Below are 21360 nucleotides of genomic sequence, written 5' to 3' on the forward strand. Positions count from 1 at the left end.
AGGATTTGAAGCATTATGAGGAATGAAATACATAAATTTGGTGAGGTTAACAATATTCAATTAACTGTTGACAGCAGGTGTGAGGCAGATGAAGTTTGGTTTAAATCATTGGCCACTACATTCTATGAATTCTTCCTAATAGTAATAGAAAACATATAGACAGAAAAAATACACCACCGAAAGCAGATCCATTATACATCCAGTATGTAATTCACAATCACACAGTGTCTTTTTTTTTTTTTTTTTTCCCCAATTCAAGCAGTAACCTTATTTACTATGGTGACGCTTCAACCTAAGTACTTCTAAAATCTTGTGTTCACTTGATAGCACCTCCCTTGTGTTATCTTTGTAATACATCAAAAAGTTAAAGTGTATTTCCTGAAACGTGCAACAGTAGTACCCATTTACAAAAGTGGAGACGAGTAAGTTACCTACAATCATAGAGCCAGTTGCCTCGTTCCCATATTGTTAGTGTTATTTTGAGGAGTTAGCTCAAAAAAGAATATAGAATCACTGATCCAACAATGACCTTTTAATATCTCATAGATTTGGCTTTGGTAAAGGATTATCTACAGTAAATGCAATATACAATATTGCAAACTGAGTTCTTCAAGAACCAAACAAGAAAAATTGCTGTGCTGGAATTTTCTGTGATCTAGCAGGAGCCAGCTAGAAAAGTGGGACAGAATTACAACTGATTCACAGCAAACAAATTAACTCTTAATCTCACAAAAACTCATTCTATTCAATTTCAAATAAAAATGACTCATAGTTACCAGAAGCAGAGATCAACAGTCACAATCTAAATGAAATCCATGTGTGAAATTCCTAGTGATCCAGATAGATAACAACTGAGCTGGTGCCAACATGTGGATGTATTAACTGTAAACCTCAGTTTGCCTGCATTCCACTTACTATAGGAACCTCTCTCCTTGTCTTGTGTTGAAGGTAAACTAACCTATTTTTTCTTAAAAATGTTCAATATATGCACCTTTACTTACAGGGCACACATCCAACCCAAAATGTAATTATTGCCACACTGTAGCTAACACATCCTGAGTAGTGGAAGCAATAGCCTCTGTAATTATGTGTCTCAATTCTGCAGTGTTTCGTAACACCCCAAAGCAAAAATTCACATGGTGTAGGGTCAGGTGAATGTGGAGGCTGGCAGAAGAGACATGCGTCATAGTGTCCATTACGACCAATCCAATGGTCCGGGACTTCGATTTTCAACCAGTCTTGTACAAAGATATGGAAAAGGGAAGTGGCTTCATCTTGTTGCCATATAAAGTTTTCAAGTTCAGCTTTTAATTGGTAAAGAGCACTTCTTGCAACACATCCAGATAAGACACTCCTGTTATGGTAGCTTCAGTGAAAATAAATGGTCCGTACACTTGACGTCGAAACACAGTGCAGAAAACATTTAATTTTGGGGAATTTCTTTGATACTGTACAGGTTCATGAGGATATTCTGATCTCCAGATATAAACATTATTGGTATTTACCTCTGCACTTAGATGAAATGTCGTCTCATTACAACGCCACATGATCAAAAAGCCACATTCCCCCTGCAACAATTCATTTGCAAAGTTATAAAATACACCATAGCCATTTGGTTTTAAAGCATATCCAACTGTAACCAGTATGGGCATATGTGTAAATGTCTTCATAAAATCTCCTACACTGTCATCTTTGACAGCTGAAGTTCAAAACTTGCTTCCTGAATAGACTATTTAAGACTACAAAGGTGACATGCAATGACGCAGTCAACATTCCCTTCAGATACTTTTGGTCATCCCTTGCTTTTCCCATAACAAATACATCCAGTCTTTTCAAATTGACAATATAATCGGTGGTTATTTTTGCCATGTAGGAGATCAAAATTAAACTTTAAACAAAATGTATGTTGAACTCAAATTACAGATTCACTCTTAGCAAACTGTAGAGCAGAAAACACTTCAGGCTCAGGAGTGACCATTTTGCCTATGTTTCACTGCAAGTGGGAAAACAAAGTGGTGCTCATGCATATGCTTATCTAAAACTGTTTGAGTTCCTCTTTAATTGTGACCTTGAACCAACACTCTACGATGCTTATAGTTGATAGTATCAAAATTTATAATTGGGACATTCTTTTATGGACATCCTGTATTTATTTCCAACTAGTATTTGTTGTTAATATGAGGAGTGACTCTAGGATAAACTGTAAATTTACAACCACAGTACTAGAAGTAAAAATAATTTACATACAAGCTATGCATCTTTGGTTCAGAATCAAGTTACAAAATTTGATGCAAAAGTCTTTGACAGGTTGCCAACAGACAGTTGGGAAAGAGAAAATCTCCAGACATTCAAAATTAAAATTATAGGAGTAACTTGCCTTATTAGCCCCTCCTCGCTCATTGTATGATTTATCAGCATATTTGTAATCAAATGTTCATATTGTTCATTTTCATATTAAATAAGTTTTAACTTTTCCAGATCAATAATATAAATGAAAGTCAAGCTTAAAACAACACAACAGTGTTGCCTTTACAAGAATATTTGGAACTTATTAGCCAGAAATTTGACACACAGGTGACCAGCGCCTTTTGGCATATCTTGACACTGACACACTCTTTTCATCAATGGTTACTATGAGCAAATGGAAGGAGTAGCAAGAGTCCGTCCACATTCACCAGTTGTTACCAACATGTATGAGGAGAATTTCATTGGGGAAGCCCTGGAATCAGTCCAACGAAAACATACCTGTTTCTTTCTGTATACTGATGACAGATTAATCATATGGCCACTTGGAAGACACAAGTGGAATGATTTCCTCATATGTCTCAATTCCATACACCAGAAAATCAATTTTATCTTGGAAGACAAATTTGATGGAGTTGGGTGTGCTGGTAAGCATCAGAGAGGATGGCACATTGAGCCATAGCACATACCATAAGAAAATGCACACTAACCTATACTAACATGCAGACAGCTGCCACCAGGAGAACGGTGTGCTCAAAACATTGGTACACAGGGTTCGCTCCCTCTCCACCAAAGAGATCCTTGACTGTGAACTTCAACATTTTTCTAGAAAAGTGTCCACACAGAGGGACAAACCAGGAGAGCCCTACACCCTACAATGATTATACATCTGGCTGAAACAGAAGAGGAATCTCAGGAGGATATGGCCATTGCATTTATTCTGTTTTTTGGTGCATTATATGAATTACAGGGTGAATTCTTTGTAAAGATCGAAGGAAGACAGTCTTCTGCTCAGGACAGCCTCAGACTATGGATATGCAGTCTCTGTCAGCTCCCTTGCTAATGTGGCATGACTTAAATAAGTCTAACAGTGTTTACTGTCTAAGACCAGTGCCATGAACACCAACAGCACACTAGACTGTAGCAGCTCAACAAGTCAGCAGTTGTGGAACATTGCCTATCAAAATTACACGGAATGAATTAGGACCATACAAGGTTCTGACACAGAACTCTAACTTCTGGGACTGTCTCATTAAGGAATCTATTGACATTTTAGTAAGGGAACCACTGATTATTCATGATAGTGGCTACATCCTTTGTAGGGCATGGGATTGGGAGGCAGGCAGAGCAAGAGTGGGGATCTTACCCAGCAAGCGTCCCTGGGTGCAAACCTTGGATGAACAATTTGGTGGCAGGAGTGGCAGAGGGGGAGGGGAAATATGCCCTGTGCCGGCTACTAGGCGATCAGATTGCCTATCCACCTGATGATGGTTGAGTTTATCTGGGGGAATAGACCAAACAGAAAGGTCATCAGTCTCATTGGACTAGAGAAGAATGGGGAAGGAAGTCGGCCATACCCTGTCAAAGAAACCATCCAGGCATTTGCCTATAGCACGAGATAGTGGAAAGAAACAACATTAGTGTAATAAGAGTAGGAGTAGAATTTCTGTCAAAGTTGTTGATTTTTTTTCCTGTAATACAACCTAGAAACATTTCCCAGTCAGAATTAGTTGGTATTATATTTTACACAATTACTGTTTAGTGGCTGTTTATGCCTATTAAAGCATAACCTGAATTGTTTCAAATCTCTGGAGGCTGGCTCATGCCATATGGATAATAGCACATGGTGTGTGAACAGAAAAAAAAGAGAAAGGAAAGGTGTACAGACATGAATGATTTTCATGGGAAATCTACTGTTTATCTTTTAAACAACATTTCCTGTTGTATCTGAGATTAATTCCTCGAACACATGTAACAGTGTTATTAATTTTCTTGTTTACAATAAAGCATACATTTGAATTTCCTCTCTGCTCTGTTCCATTGTAGTAAAATACATGGCCAGATTTTTATTATATGTGGTCTTTTCTATTTTTTCTGTACTACTTTTATGCCAACGAGATCCTACACTTATCCAGTATAGATAGGCGAATGATCGAGACGGCGTGTTACATAATAATAATAATAATAATAATAATAATAATAATAATAATAATAATAATATTTCACTTCTCTCACCAATCCACAAACCTATTTTGGATTCTAGAGTTCTACTGTTTTTTGTCCCTAAATAAATTATACATTATATTACTTTGAGTTGAGTTTTATTTAAAAACTGAGTGCTATTTTTAAAATAACACTGAAATAAGGGCCTAACTGATGGCCACAGAAAATGAAATAACAAGAGCGTTCATTCACACATTGTGTTCATCAACTGCTACTACTTTGAAAAAGCCACTGGTCCTCAGCTACTGTTATTATCTAATACTTCAAACAAAGCATTTTAACTTTGCACAAATCAAGATTAACTGTCTATATACTTGCAAAATCAGAATCTATCTGATACAAATATTAGACTGAGGCACAATTTACACACTTGAGTCCAATTATTGACATACATTGTACAAGTAGTGATGAATGGTGTATTTTTTTAGTCTGTTGTTAAATATTTGGGAATTTAAAATTTCCTGCCTGATGTCCTCTAGGATATAGACATGCACCACAACACAATAATTCATTCTGAACCCTAGAGAGGGATGTGTGGCCTGTGTGGAAATTATTTCTATTGTGATTTTCTGAGTTCATCTTAAATTCACTCTTATTATAAATCACAAATACCAATAGGGAGTATCTGTATTGGTGTGTAAGTGCAAGAATCCATAGGTCGAAAAAAGGCCTTTGCAAATTGTTTGGTTATTAACTTTATGCAACATTCTTATTGCACATTTCCATAGACACTTTTTCCTATACTGGCTGCAATGCCTCACAAGGTTGCAGCACAAAACAGAATTTTATGGATATATGCTATCAGTCCTGTCTATGGATGAAGACAGTGAAGGCAAATCAAATTTTTGATATCACATAACATACCTCATAGACTCAAAGATTTGAATATGTGACTTGTCAATTCTAACACTTCATATGATAACCTTGTGGTTATAATATATGTGGTGTTATTATTTTAAATACTATTTACCTTCTACACTATCTTGTAGATTAACTTTTCACATATTTTTCCACGTGTCCTTCAGTATTTGTTACATTTAGGTACATTCAGTGCAGAAATTTTTAATATTTCAACTAATCTACTGAGAGAAATAACAAATTACATTGTACCCCCATTAAAATACTCTATAAACTTGTGTCTTACAGAGGGTGTTTTTCCTGATGCCCTCAAATTATCCAAAGTGATTCCAGTCTTTAAGAAGGGAAGCAAATCTGAACCTGCAAACTATAGATCAGTTTCACCAATCCTAGTACTAGCCAAAGTCTTTAAAACCATCATGTATAAACAAAAGTGTGAGTACATAGAACTGAACAGGATGTTAAGTGGTAAATGTCTAAAACTAATGAAATGATACCTCAATAAAAGCAATCAGATGGTGAGTTCAGGAGGTCATTTGTCAGACACAACTAAGGTTCAACATGGAGTGCCCCAGGGATCAAAATTAGGACCTCTTCTATTCCTGGTACAAATAAAGGACTTACCGTATAATACAAATGTAAAGACATATATGTACGTAGATGTTACTACTTTTCTGTCTGTAAGCCATATATTTGAAGACCTTGTCAAAAGAATGAATTTGGTGAAAGAGAGTGCAGCATCGTGGTTCAATGCAAATGGTTTACTACGAAATGTAAATAAGATGCAGAATATGTGGTTCAGTCAACCAAAGATTGCCAAAATAGAAAAATAAAATGAAAAATATTTTGGCATTACATTTGACAACAAACTAACTAGAACACCCATACAGAAACAAGTAATAGTTAGGTTATCAAGAATTGAATAGACTGATGTCATGTGTCAACAGCATATTTGGCCTTTTTTAATGTATTTTAAAATATGGGTTGGCAGTCTGGGGAAACAGCAAAAAAATACATGAAATTCTAATAATTCAGAAGAAAGCAATTAGAGTAATGGCAAATACAGATAGCAGAACTCATAGCAAGCCTTTGTTCACCACATGTAAGATTTTAGCTGTAATTAAGTTATATATTCTAGAAAGTGTTTATTACAAACTGACTGAGCTACCAAATTTAAGTGTAACACTTCAAAGACATGATCATAATACAAGAACGAATACTACTCTGCTCTTAACGCAAAACAGACTAGCAAAAACAAAAACACCTTAATGTAAAAAGGTAAGCTAAACAAGCTAATGGGTTCATACCCCATTTATAGAGGTATCAATCCTCTCCTTTTTAATGACCAACAACTCTACAAAACTTCTCTTCCTATCAACATTAATGATAGGAACGATCCTGTCCATTTCATCAAACTCCTGATTTGGAGTTTGAATAGGACTTGAGATCAACTTACTTTCATTTATTCCGCTCCTAACAAGAAATAAAAATGCTACATGGCAATCAAAATATGCAACAAACTGTGTAAAAATGTCACAATCATGCCAATCAAATCATTTAAGGAAAAACTCCACAGCTTCTTGTTAGCAAACCAATTTTATTCTTTAGAAGATTTTTTAGAAACATTAAATTCAACAATGTAAATATATATTTTATATCTAAAAAGAAAGATGATGAGACTTACCAAACAAAAGCGCTGGCAGGTCGATAGACACACAAACAAACACAAATATACACACAAAATTCAAGCTTTCGCAACAAACTGTTGCCTCATCAGGAAAGAGGGAAGGAGAGGGAAAGACGAAAGGATGTGGGTTTTAAGGGAGAGGGTAAGGAGTCATTCCAATCCCGGGAGCGGAAAGACTTACCTTAGGGGGAAAAAAGGACAGGTATACACTCGCACACACACACATATCCATCCACACATACAGACACAAGCAGACATATTTAAAGACCAGGTCTTGTCTGTATGTGTGGATGGATATGTGTGTGTGTGCGAGTGTATACCTGTCCTTTTTTCCCCTAAGGTAAGTCTTTCCGCTCCTGGGACTGGAATGAATCCTTACCCTCTCCCTTAAAACCCACATCCTTTCGTCTTTCCCTCTCCTTCCCTCTTTCCTGATGAGGCAACAGTTTGTTGCGAAAGCTTGAATTTTGTGTGTATATTTGTGTTTGTTTGTGTGTCTATCGACCTGCCAGCGCTTTTGTTTGGTAAGTCTCATCATCTTTCTTTTTAGATATATTTTTTCCACGTGGAATGTTTCCCTCTGTTATATAAATATATATTTTGTAATATTAATAAGTAAATGAACTGACGAGGTCTAATGCATGTACAAATGCTGAATGACTAATAAAGAATCTGAATCACTGCCCCCTCCAGGTTTTATTTATAAATGCCATGTCCATATAATGCAGAGTTTTTTTAATATAGTTTTAGTCTGTAGGAACATAACATCTATCTTGCTCTGTGTGTAGTCTCATACTGATGCAAGAAGCAGTTGCCCTCAAAAAGTTGTGGGATTCTCTTTGTGAAAATCAGAATCTCATATATATGCTTGGAATGGACATTAGATCTAGCTTTTCAAACAAGTGTTTGCTGTGTTGTTTCTTTTAGTTCTCACCATGGCTCAGATGATCTTTCTATTCAGTCTAAAAGCTTTCAGTGGATTAGTTTGCTCAGATCCGCCTCAGAAAATTATACTACACCTACCTACTGAAACAAAATATGAGTAACATACAGTTAAGGGTTTTTTTTCACATAAATCTGTGATACTATGTAAGACATTCACAATGTAAAGTAAGGAAACAACAATAACTCATCTGTAGTGCATCAGTGTGTCAAGTGCAGTAACACATAGCAGAAAATAGTACGCACATTAGCTTTTGAGCAATTAGTCTTGCCATGGCTACAGGAGTGTGTGCGATTGTGTGTGCTACTGGTGGAATAAGAGCTAATGCTCAGAAGCGAGTGTGAACATTGTTTTCTGTTGTGTGTTACTGTGCTCCACACACTGATCCACTACAGACGAGTTGTTTTCTTTCACTTATTTTACATAAAGCTCCGTACAGGAATTTCCATTATTGTTTTAAGATATTCGTATTACATATGAAACTGTTCAGTCAACTCACTATCTTGTTTGTATGATAACTCCGAAACACATTTTTATTTGTTAATACTCTAAAGAATTTGACACATTTTGCCGTGTCCAGTTTCTTGTCCATATAGCTTAATTCACCTATACATTGTGCTAATTGTTTCATGGTGGAATAATTTCTGCCTTTGCAAGGCTTAATTTCAAATTATTACTCTTGACCAATCCCCCTACTTCCCCAAATGTCTGCTCAATATGGTGGATTAAGTCTTCATCAGTTTTACAGGATACTATCACTGTTGAGTGATTTGAATAAAGAATAGTATCAGACTGATCCAGGCACATCATGTTGTTGTTGATGTTGTTGTTGTTGTTGTTGTTGTTGTGGTCTTCAGTCCTGAGACTGGTTTGATGCAGCTCTCCATGCTACTCTATCCTGTGCAAACTTCTTCATCTCCCAGTACCTACTGCAGCCTACATTCTTCTGAATCTGCTTAGTGTATTCATCTCTTGGTCTCCCTCTACGATTTTTACCCTCCACGCTGCCCTCCAATGCTAAATTTGTGATCCCTTGATGCCTCAAAACATGTCCTACCAACTGATCCCTTCTTCTAGTCAAGTTGTGCCACAAACTTCTCTTCTCCCCAATCCTATTCAATACCTCCTCATTAGTTACGTGATCTACCCACCTTATCTTCAGCATTCTTCTGTAGCACCACATTTCGAAAGCTTCTATTCTCTTCTTGTCCAAACTAGTTATCGTCCATGTTTCACTTCCATACATGGCTACACTCCATACAAATACTTTCAGAAACGACTCCCTGACACTTAAATCTATACTCGATGTTAACAAATTTCTCTTCTTCAGAAACGATTTCCTTGCCATTGCCAGTCTACATTTTATATCCTCTCTACTTCGACCATCATCAGTTATTTTACTCCCTAAATAGCAAAACTCCTTTATTACTTTAAGTGTCTCATTTCCTAATCTAATTCCCTCAGCATCACCCGATTTAATTTGACTACTTTCCATTATCCTCGTTTTGCTTTTGTTGATGTTCATCTTATACCCTCCTTTCAAGACACTGTCCATTCCGTTCAACTGCTCTTCCATGTCCTTTGCTGTCTCTGACAGAATTACAATGTCATCGGCAAACCTAAAAGTTTTTACTTCTTCTCCACGAATTTTAATACCTACTCCGAATTTTTCTTTTGTTTCCTTTACTACTTGCTCAATATACAGATTGAATAACATCGGGGAGAGGCTACAACCCTGTCTCACTCCTTTCCCAACCACTGCTTCCCTTTCATGCCCCTCGACTCTTATAACTACCCTCTGGTTTCTGTACAAATTGTAAATAGCCTTTCGCTCCCTGTATTTTACCCCTGCCACCTTCAGAATTTGAAAGAGAGTATTCCAGTTAACACTGTCAGAAGCTTTCTCTAAGTCTACAAATGCTAGAAACGTAGGTTTGCCTTTTCTTAATCTTTCTTCTAAGATAAGTCGTAAGGTTAGTATTGCCTCACGTGTTCCAAAATTTCTACGGAATCCAAACTGATCTTCCCCGAGGTCCGCTTCTACCAGTTTTTCCATCCGTCTGTAAAGAATTTGCGTTAGTATTTTGCAGCTGTGACTTATTAAACTGATAGTTTGGTAATTTTCACGTCTGTCAACACCTGCTTTCTTTGGGATTGGAATTATTATATTCTTCTTGAAGTCTGAGGGTATTTCGCCTGTCTCATACATCTTGCTCACCAGATGGTAGAGTTTTGTCAGGACTGGCTCTCCCAAGGCCATCAGTAGTTCTAATGGAATGTTGTCTGCTCCCGGGGCCTTGTTTCGACTCAGGTCTTTCAGTGCTCTGTCAAACTCTTCACGCAGTATATTATCTCCCATTTCGTCTTGGTCTACATCCTCTTCCATTTCCATAATATTGTCCTCAAGTACGTCGCCCCTGTATAGACCCTCTATATACTCCTTCCACCTTTCTGCCTTCCATTCTTTGCTTAGAACTGGGTTGCCATCTGAGCTCTTGATATTCATACAAGTGGTTCTCTTCTCTCCAAACGTCTCTTTAATTTTCCTGTAGGCAGTATCTATCTTACCCCTAGTGAGACAAGCCTCTATATCCTTACATTTGTCAGAGTATTTCGCCTGTCTCATACATCTTGCTCACCAGATGGTAGAGTTTTGTCAGGACTGGCTCTCCCAAGGCTGTCAGTAGTTCTAATGCAATGCTGTCTACTCCCGGGGCCTTGTTTCGACTCAGGTCTTTTAGTGTTCTGTCAAACTCTTAATGCAGTATTGTATCTCCCATTTCATCTTCATCCTCTTCCATTTCCATAATATTGTCCTCAAGTACGTCGCCCTTGTATAGACCCTCTATATACTCCTTCCACCTTTCTGCTTTCCCTTCTTTGCTTAGAACTGGGTTTCCATCTGAGCTCTTGCTATTCATACGTTCTCTTTTCTCCAAAGGTCTCTTTAATTTTCCTGTAGGCAGTATCTATCGTACCCCTCTTGAGATAAGCCTCTACATCCTTACATTTGTCCTCTAGCCATCCCTGCTTAGCCATTTTGCACTTCCTGTCGATGTCATTTTTGAGACGTTTGTATTCCTTTTTGCCTGCTTCATTTACTGCATTTTTATATTTTCTCCTTTCATCAATTAAGTTCAATATATCGTCTGTTATCCAAGTATTTCTAGCAGCCCTCGTCTTTTTACCTACTTTATCCTCTTCTGCCTTCACTATTTCATCCCTCAAAGCTACCCATTCTTCTTCTACTGTATTTCTTTCCCCCATTCCTGTCAATTGTTCCCTTATGCTCTCCCTGAAACTCTCTACAACCTATGGTTCTTTCAGTTTATCCAGGTCCCATCTCCTTAAATTCCCACCTTTTTGCAGTTTCTTCAGTTTCAATCTGCAGTTCATAACCAATAGATTGTGGTCAGAATCCACATCTGACCCTGGAAATGTCTTACAATTTAAGACCTGGTTCCTAAATCTCTGTCTTACCATTATATAATCTATCTGATACCTTTTAGTATCTCCAGGATTCTTCCAGGTATACAACCTTCTTTTATGATTCTTGAACCAAGTGTTAGCTATGATTAAGTTATGCTCTGTGCAAAATTCTACAAGACGGCTTCCTCTTTCATTTCTTCCCCCCAATCCATATTCACCTATTATGTTTCCTTCTCTCCCTTTTACTACTGACGAATTCCAGTCACCCATGACTATTAAATTTTCGTCTCCCTTCACTACCTTCTCGTCATACATTTCTTCAATTTCTTCATCATCTGCAGAGCTAGTTGGCATATAAACTTGTACTACTGTAGTAGGCATGGGCTTTGTGTCTATCTTGGCCACAATAATGCGTTCACTATGCTGTTTGGAGTAGCTAACCCGCACTCCTATTTTTTTATTCATTATTAAACCTACTCCTGCATTACCCCTATTTGATTTTGTATTTATAACCCTGTATTCACCTGACCAGAAGTCTTGTTCCTCCTGCCACCGAACTTCACTAATTCTTACTATATCTAGCTTTAACCTATCCATTTCCCTTTTTAAATTTTCTAACCTACCTGCCCGATTAAGGGATCTGACATTCCACGCTCCGATCCGTAGAACGCCAGTTTTCTTTCTCCTGATAATGACGTCCCCTTGAGTAGTCCCCGCCCGGAGATCCGAATGGGGGACTATTTTACCTCCGGAATATTTTACCCAAGAGGACATCATCATCATTTAATCATACAGTAAAGCTGCATGTCCTCGGGAAAAATTACGGCTGTAGTTTCCCCTTGCTTTCAGCCGTTCGCAGTACCAGCACAGCAAGGCCGTTTTGGTTAATGTTACAAGGCAGATCAGTCAATCATCCAGACTGTTGCCCCTGCAACTACTGAAAAGGCTGCTGCCCCTCTTCAGGAACCACATGTTTATCATTGACATAATACAAAAATTGTAGTGGCCTTAATATTGTCATGATTTACATTTTCGGAGGCTTTGGTGTGGTCACAAAAGATGCCTCATACACACATTCTATTGTAGAGACATCTGCTAACTTTTGAGACCACTTCATTTATTGTGTGGGTTTTACTGCACCATTCCTAAAACCATATTGATTATGTAAAATAATGCTGTGTAAAATAATGTTGTGACATTAATTACAATTTGCTATTTGATCATGAGTATCTCTTTCAAATATTTCTGAAAGAAACTGACAACAATGAGATAGTCCCTTTTCATCATTTGCCCTTTTTATGAGTTGACTGAAGTTCAATATATTTTAATCAATCTGCAAAACATGCTTCATCAAAATACTGGTTGATTATGAGGGAGAGTGGTTCTGTCATACTACAAAACACTATTTTCATTATTCTAGTGGGAACATCATACAAACCCAATGGATTTAAATTTTTTTGAGGCATTATGATTTTCATAACATCAGAGCTTGAAACTTGGGAAAACTTAAAACCTGAGCAGTTTCTCTCTGTCATATTAGGATCTGTATTTGGTGGTGAGGATTTACCAATTTTATTACAGCTAGTGAAGGAATCATTGAAGTATCCATTTACGGCATTGGGATCTGGAACAGGTCTACCATTTAACATGAGTCTACAAGGGCATTTTCTCTCGATTTCACTGCCAACTTCACTTTTTATAACAGACCACACAGATGTTGATACGTTTTTAGCATTTGAATTGAATCTGTTGTCTGAAGCACACTTTGCTACTTTAAGGATACAGGGTACTTATAAATGGTGGAAAAACAGAAATCTTTATTATGCCTTATTAAATTCTATAGTCTTTCCTGATTACATTGATATATACACTCCTGGAAATTGAAATAAGAACACCGTGAATTCATTGTCCCAGGAAGGGGAAACTTTATTGACACATTCCTGGGGTCAGATACATCACATGATCACACTGACAGAACCACAGGCACATAGACACAGGCAACAGAGCATGCACAATGTCGGCACTAGTACAGTGTATATCCACCTTTCGCAGCAATGCAGGCTGCTGTTCTCTCATGGAGACGATCGTAGAGATGCTGGATGTAGTCCTGTGGAACGGCTTGCCATGCCATTTCCACATGGCGCCTCAGTTGGACCAGCGTTCGTGCTGGACGTGCAGACCGCGTGAGACGACGCTTAATCCAGTCCCAAACATGCTCAATGGGGGACAGATCCGGAGATCTTGCTGGCCAGGGTAGTTGACTTACACCTTCTAGAGCACGTTGGGTGGCACGGGATACATGCGGACGTGCATTGTCCTGTTGGAACAGCAAGTTCCCTTGCCGGTTTAGGAATGGTAGAACGATGGGTTCGATGACGGTTTGGATGTACCGTGCACTATTCAGTGTCCCCTCGACGATCACCAGTGGTGTACGGCCAGTGTAGGAGATCGCTCCCCACACCATGATGCTGGGTGTTGGCCCTGTGTGCCTCGGTCGTATGCAGTCCTGATTGTGGCGCTCACCTGCACGGCGCCAAACACGCATACGACCATCATTGGCACCAAGGCAGAAGCGACTCTCATCGCTGAAGACGACACGTCTCCATTCGTCCCTCCATTCACGCCTGTCGCGACACCACTGGAGGCGGGCTGCACGATGTTGGGGCGTGAGCGGAAGACGGCCTAACGGTGTGCGGGACCGTAGCCCAGCTTCATGGAGACGGTTGCGAATGGTCCTCGCCGATACCCCAGGAGCAACAGTGTCCCTAATTTGCTGGGAAGTGGCGGTGCGGTCCCCTACGGCACTGCGTAGGATCCTACGGTCTTGGCGTGCATCCGTGCGTCGCTGCGGTCCGGTCCCAGGTCGACGGGCACGTGCACCTTCCGCCGACCACTGGCGACAACATCGATGTACTGTGGAGACCTCACGCCCCACGTGTTGAGCAATTTGGTGGTACGTCCACCCGGCCTCCCGCATGCCCACTATACGCCCTCGCTCAAAGTCCGTCAACTGCACATACGGTTCACGTCCACGCTGTCGCGGCATGCTACCAGTGTTAAAGACTGCGATGGAGCTCCGTATGCCACGGCAAACTGGCTGACACTGACAGCGGCGGTGCACAAATGCTGCGCAGCTAGCGCCATTCGACGGCCAACACCGCGGTTCCTGGTGTGTCCGCTGTGCCGTGCGTGTGATCATTGCTTGTACAGCCCTCTCGCAGTGTCCGGAGCAAGTATGGTGGGTCTGACACACCGGTGTCAATGTGTTCTTTTTTCCATTTCCAGGAGTGTACATTATAGGGTTTCAAATGAAAAATGACCTAAACATATCAAATTATAATGTTGTGGTCATGTATGCTACCATACCCCCTTTATTTCTGTTACAGAAACCAGTATTATTTCGGACATCATTCCTTGAATGGTGTTGTATGTGCTACTTCTCTGGAGAATGGAAAAGTTGTTGATGTTGAGTGCTTATCTAAGTACTGTGACACCTGCCACAGTGATACTAAAGGACATATTGAAAGTCAGTGTTCTAAGAATTAATATGGTTACAGTGGAGTGTGATTGAGCTCCAAAACGTTAGATATATGAAGTACCTAGGCAATGGCGACTCTAAAGCTTTCAATAAAATTAATGGGTTCAACATTTATGGTGATACCTTGGTAACAAAACTGGAGTGTTGTGGACATGTGCAAAAGAGGATGGGTGCTAGATTGAGGAAGTTATGAAGATAAATCAAAGGAAAGTTGTTACCTGTTCGAAAATCTCTGTCTGGCCAAGGCAGATTGATAGAAACTGAAATAGACCTTCTTCAGAGTTATTATGGACTGGCCATTACACAAACTGCATCTCTCAATGGAGTTACAGCAATGAAAAAAGTTGTATGAGCCACCTACTTTCATACGTTATCCACAGATGACCACCCTGTTCACAGACTCTGCCCTAAAGGACCAGATACTTGGTATGGTTACCAAAAAGCAACAGAAAGTGGTCAATTATACCCTCATAAGCATTCTCTTCCTGAGCCTGTTATCAATGAAATAAAACCAATTTTTAGAGACCTGAGTGACTCTGTTTTGCTTATTACATGTCTTCATGGGGCACTCAGAATACAAACTGAAGTTTCAACCATTGCGTTTGGAAAAGATTACCCGAGAATGTTTTTGTAGGACTAAATACATTAAAAGTTGGTGTACTAGATGCAGTGATATGTTTCAAGGATAGAGTGATAGGAAGGTTGGAAGTCCTGAGAAATTTAGGCATAAAATGTGGCTCTAACATGGAATATCAATTGCTTGCATGTGACAGACAATGGGTGCATGAAAGTGGAAGATTCGTTCTTCAAATTACCAAAGAAGCAAGAAGTGCAAAAAGGAATGCCAAGAGGAAGCTTGAAGATAACGAAATGATGCACAATGAAGACTATGCTTCAGGAATGTTCTGAGGCACAGTTTAATTGGACTCATACCTTCATTCACAATTTCCCACAAGTTGTATTTTTCAGAATTCAGGTACATTATTTCCTGAAGTTTATAAAACACTGCTCTAATTCTTTTCTGTAACTTGCAATAGTCCATACTTGTATAGTAGACCTAAGCTTTATTGCAGAATAAACTAAACCATAGAAAAAATAACATTTTTATTAGGAAAAAAATATAAAAAATAAAGTGTAAGATGTGATATTTTTTAACCTTGTAATATACATAATAGGTGGAATTAAGTAAGTCTAGTACCTCATCCATCATGTCATGTATATCTGGTAAAAATTTGGTCTCCTTCAAATGTATAACATTGGATTAAATGGTACCTCAATTTGAGGAAGGATTTTGGGGAAAAAATTGTTTCAATTTCTAATTTTTAATAACCCTAAGCAGGTTCAAAAATATTCAAAATACTTCTAATTTGTTTAGAAAGTGTGCTGCAATACCCGATATCAACAAAATATCTGTACAAATATACATTGTAAACAGTGCCTGAAAGAAATAGGTGTTGATAATCACTTAATATTGAGCCAGAGAAGTACCCTGTATCCTTAACTACTTTGTTAATTTTTTTTGTATGTGTTTACATATTTAAGTAATTCAGGGTTTTGATTAACTTTTGCATCCATATGCAGTTTCCTCCCCTTAATGATGGATATTTTAATTCATTTTACCATTCATGCTCTACTTTTATCAGACTTAGTCCATACTGTTACAAAGGGAAGCATTCACTGAAAATACTCATGAATTTTGTTGAAAAGTTATTATATCTGTCATTTGTTGAAGTATGTTTGCTGGCTCACTACATGGTTAGGCTTTGGTTTGTAATAAACACTTCCACATTTTCTTGACTGAAGTTTCTACCTATTTTTGTTGTGTAGCCAGTATTTAATTTTGATAGTGATGACCTACAGACAGTGCTGCATGGTTTGATACACCAAAATCTGGAATAAAATTTTCTTTTACAGTGTAATTATAGCTACTTACACTATTATCAATACATGTTGAAACAGTTTATGTCACTCTTGTGCACTGGTCAAAATTTAGATTTAGTCCATTTGTGGCTGTCTAACTCTTTAAATGTGGAGCACATTTGTCATCAGTTCTTACAGCTATGTTGAAGTTAACATATATAACAGTTTTTATTGTATGTAATAATGTTTCATTTATCTAGGAATACAGTGCCTATACAGTACCCAAGAGTGTGACATATGCTGATGATTAACTTTTGAATGTAAAGACAGAGATTTAGGAACCAGGTTTTAAATTATAAGACATTTCCAGGGGTAGATGTGGACTCTGACCACAATCTATTGGTTATGAACTGTAGATTAAAACTGAAGAAACTGCAAAAAGGTGGGAATTTAAGGACATGGGACCTGTATAAACTGAAAGAACCAGATGTTGTAGAGAGTTTCAGGGAGAGCATAAGGGAACAATTGACAGGAATGGGGGAAAGAAATACAGTAGAAGAAGAATGGGTAGCTCTGAGGGATGAAGTAGTGAAGGCAGCAGAGGATCAAGTAGGTAAAAAGACGAGGGCTAGTAGAAATACTTGGGTAACAGAAGAAATATTGAACTTAATTGATGAAAGGAGAAAATATAAAAATGCAGTAAATGAAGCAGGCAAAAAGGAATACAAACGAGATCGACAGGAAGTGCAAATTGGCTAAGCAGGGATGGCTAGAGGATGAATATAAGGATGTAGAGGCTTATCTCAAGAGGGGTACGATAGATACTGCCTACAGGAAAATTAAAGAGACCTTTGGAGAAAAGGGAACGTATGAATAGCAAGAGCTCAGATGGAAACCCAGTTCTAAGCAAAGAAGGGAAAGCAGAAAGGTGGAAGGAGTATATAGAGGGTCTATACAAGGGCGACGTACTTGAGGACAATATTATGGAAATGGAAGAGGATGAAGATGAAATGGGAGATACAATACTGCATGAAGAGTTTGACAGAACACTAAAAGACCTGAGTCGAAACAAGGCCCCGGGAGTAGACAACATTCCATTAGAACTACTGACAGCCTTGGGAGAGCCAGTCCTGACAAAACTCTACCATCTGGTGAGCAAGATGTATGAGACAGGCGAAATACTCTAAGACGTCAAGAAGAATATAATAATTCCAATCCCAAAGAAAGCAGGTGTTGACACATGTGAAAATTGAACTATCAGTTTAATAAGTCACAGCGCAAAATACTAACGCAAATTCTTTACACACGAATAGAAAAACTTGTAGAAGCCTATCTCGGGGAAGATCAGTTTGGATTCCGTAGAAATGTTGGAACGTGAGGCACTACTGACCTTACGACTTATCTTAGAAGAAAGATTAAGGAAGGGAAACCTACATTTCTAGCATTTGTAGACTTAGAGAAAGCTTTTGACAATGTTGGCTGGAATATTCTCTTTCAAATTCTAAAGTTGGCAGGGATAAAATACAGAGAGCGAAAGGCTATTTACAATTTGTTCAGAAACCAGATGGCAGTTATAAGAGTCGAGAGGCGTGAAAGGGAAGCAGATGTTATTCAATCTGTATATTGAGCAAGCAGTAAAGGTAACAAAAGAAAAGTTCGGAGTAGGTATTAAAATCCAGGGAGAAGAAATAAAAATTTTGAGGTTCGCCGATGACATTGTAATTCCGTCAGAAACAACAAAGGACCTGGAAGAGCAGTTGAACGGAATGGACAGCGTCTTGAAACGAGGATATAAGATGAACATCAACAAAAGCAAAACGATGATAATGGAATGTAGTCAAATTAAGTCGGCCGATACTGAGGGAATTAGCTTAGGAAATGAGACACTTAAAGTAGTAAAGGAGTTTTGCTATTTGGGGAGCAAAATAACTGATGATGGTCGAAGCAGAGAAGATATAAAATATAGACTGGCAATGGCAAGGAACGAGTTTCTGAAGAAGAGAAATTTGTTAACATCGAGTATAGATTTAAGTGTCAGGAAGTCGTTTCTGAAAGTATTTGTATGGAATGTAGCCATGAATGGAAGTGAGACATGGACGATAAATAGTTTGGACAAGAAGAGAATAGAAGCTTTCAAATGTAGTGCTACAGAATAATGCTGAAGATTAGATGGGTAGATCACATAACTAATGAGGAGGTATTGAATAGAATTAGGGAGAAGAGGAGTTTGTGGCACAACTTGACAAGAAGAAGGGACCGGTTGGTAGGACATGTTCTGAAGCATCGAGGGATCACAAATTTAGCATTGGAGGGCAGCGTGGAGGGTAAAAATTGTAGAGGGAGACCACTAAGCAGATTCAGAAGGATGTAGGTTGCAGTAAGTACTGGGAGATGAAGGAGCTTGCACAGGATAGAGTAGCATGGAGAGCTCATTCAAACCAGTCTCAGGACTGAAGACCACAACTTTCAAATATAAGTTATTCATTTATATGACAAAAATTCTCCCTGCTTTCAGAGTCTACTGAGGAATTAACTGGTATGCAAGACGCTCTATATCTACTAGCTCTACGGTGGTAGCCAGTTTGTAGTCTGTAAACTTATTGAAGATATTTTGAGTTTCGGACATATGTTCATTTAGACATATTACCTTTAGGATCTATGTTAAACCCTAATCTTCTTTCCTTTTCATATATATATATATATATATATATATATATATATATATATATATATATATATATATATATATATATATAGACTGACTAATAACAAAGATTGCTCTGGTGTGGTCCTACCCACACAGTAAAAGATTTTAATTTCTTGCTTTATTTAAAACAGTGTTTGCTGTAATAAATGCAATGCATATAGAGCTTACTGCAATGTTTTATCAATTGTTGGGCGCTTACCAGGCCTATGGTGTGGGTGTAAATTTCATTCATCGCATTGTTTTATTTCTGTCTTATGTAACAATGAGTCAACTGTTATTGTTATGTTTCTGGCGTTTAATTTTTTGAGAGCACCGTTAGTAAAAATTGTGTTTTCCGCTTGCATTGGCCGTACACATTTGTCAAATGTCTCGAAAGAACTGAAGGTATTGTGGAAGTCCAGACAGAAGTTACCGAATTTGAGGACCCTCCTTGGGACTTTTTATGGGTTTATAACGCTTGACTCATCGTCTGTGCCTTATCCTTCACTACTTGACCCATAGTTGAAGTGTGACCTAAGTGTCTTGCTACCACCATTGCCCCATTTCGCTTTAAGAAACAAGTATAGCGTGCCTCCCAGCATGGTGAAAACTTCACATCAATTTGGTGGGTGCATGTTAATTGCCTATTTATTGAAGCAGCGCCTCATCTGGCCTCACGAGGTTGAGCAGACTCTGTTTCAGGGCTTTTCACCTCAGTAAAACTCGGAATCGAACTCCGGACCACTGCTTCAGTTGTAACCAACTACATGCAATTAGTAATTTTATTATCATATTGATCATACATTGCATGCAGGGAAGCATATGATGATGTAGGCCACGTCAACTCTTCCATGCCCACGGAAACGGCCGTGAAAAATCGATTAGCGTATCTTTTTTTTTTTTTTTTAATCCTTGATGCTCATCTGTTGGTTTTTATCCGAGCTCACTCTTTTCATCTGTTGAAACGTGTTCTATAGTATAGTGTAGGCTGTTATAGTATGTACAGTAGCACACTTGCCAAGGGATGCACTGTGTATAATAAATAACGTTACGGTAGCTTCATTCGTCGTTCAATATACATAAAGAAGCAGGCTGTGGACACCAATGCTTTCAGTTGTGAATTTGAGCCACTACGCATCTCAGTTCCGGTACGAGTGAAATAGGAAGAGATAGTAACAGTGACAATATGACAGTACTATCAAAAGTGCAATAACATACTGCGTTTCTGTGTTACGAAATAATACCCATCGGCAAGTCATTTGCGTGATAAGATCTACATCCCGCATACTGCTGTTATTATTATTACTCATTACAGAAACAAATACGGTACCCGTACCTGACATGGTAACAGGTTCGCCTTGCGCAGACGAGACACTACTTCATAACAGTTTCGTCTTGCACAGAAGACACACTCCTCTTAACGCCAAGGCCGACGCGAAATAAACAGCTGCTCGATTCAGACAGTAGATAGCACGTGACAGTCGTAAGCCAGCGGCGAGAGAAGTATATTGGCGCCAAAAGATAAATTAGTGTCCAGAATTCACAAGCTTTCGTAGTTTTCTGTGACACGGAAGATGAATCCCTGCAGAGAAATATCTAATATTTTTAATGGCCAGCACCAGAATTGCAGATACACGGTATGTTTGACTTGTAGAGTACCAAATTGCGTAACTTTTTGCGATAAGAACGTTATCAATGAATCTTCCCTTGATAAGGACGCACCTTTATGTATTACGGAGTCCTTACAGATACAGATTGTAGCAAGGGGCGATTCAAGGTCGGGCGGGGCGCATAGCAGCAATGGATGAACTGCGAGGCCTCTATCTGGCAGTAACTATATGTATTTAAATGTTTTGAATTACTTCTGTACAATACGGGAACGTTGTTGTTGA

The 21360-nt window shown here is 38.6% G+C and overlaps 1 protein-coding gene across 3 annotated transcripts in view; it reads right to left on the minus strand.

Annotated features, from left to right (window-relative positions):
- The window catches only part of LOC126199335 (D-threo-3-hydroxyaspartate dehydratase-like), a 126807-nt gene extending 105865 nt beyond the window's left edge, over positions 1-20942 (minus strand). For 2 of the 3 annotated variants that reach the window (XM_049936187.1, XM_049936185.1), the window contains exon 1: positions 20805-20942. In XM_049936187.1, coding sequence (XP_049792144.1) covers positions 20805-20811 — 7 coding nt within the window. In that variant the 5' untranslated portion in view covers positions 20812-20942. Of the gene's footprint in view, positions 1-1505; positions 1569-20804 lie in introns of all 3 variants that reach the window. The other variant, XM_049936186.1, reaches the window with a different exon arrangement.
- Positions 20943-21360: the final 418 nt, after the last annotated feature.

This window comes from Schistocerca nitens, chromosome 8 (assembly GCF_023898315.1).
Source record: "Schistocerca nitens isolate TAMUIC-IGC-003100 chromosome 8, iqSchNite1.1, whole genome shotgun sequence".
Lineage (NCBI taxonomy): Eukaryota > Metazoa > Arthropoda > Insecta > Orthoptera > Acrididae > Schistocerca > Schistocerca nitens.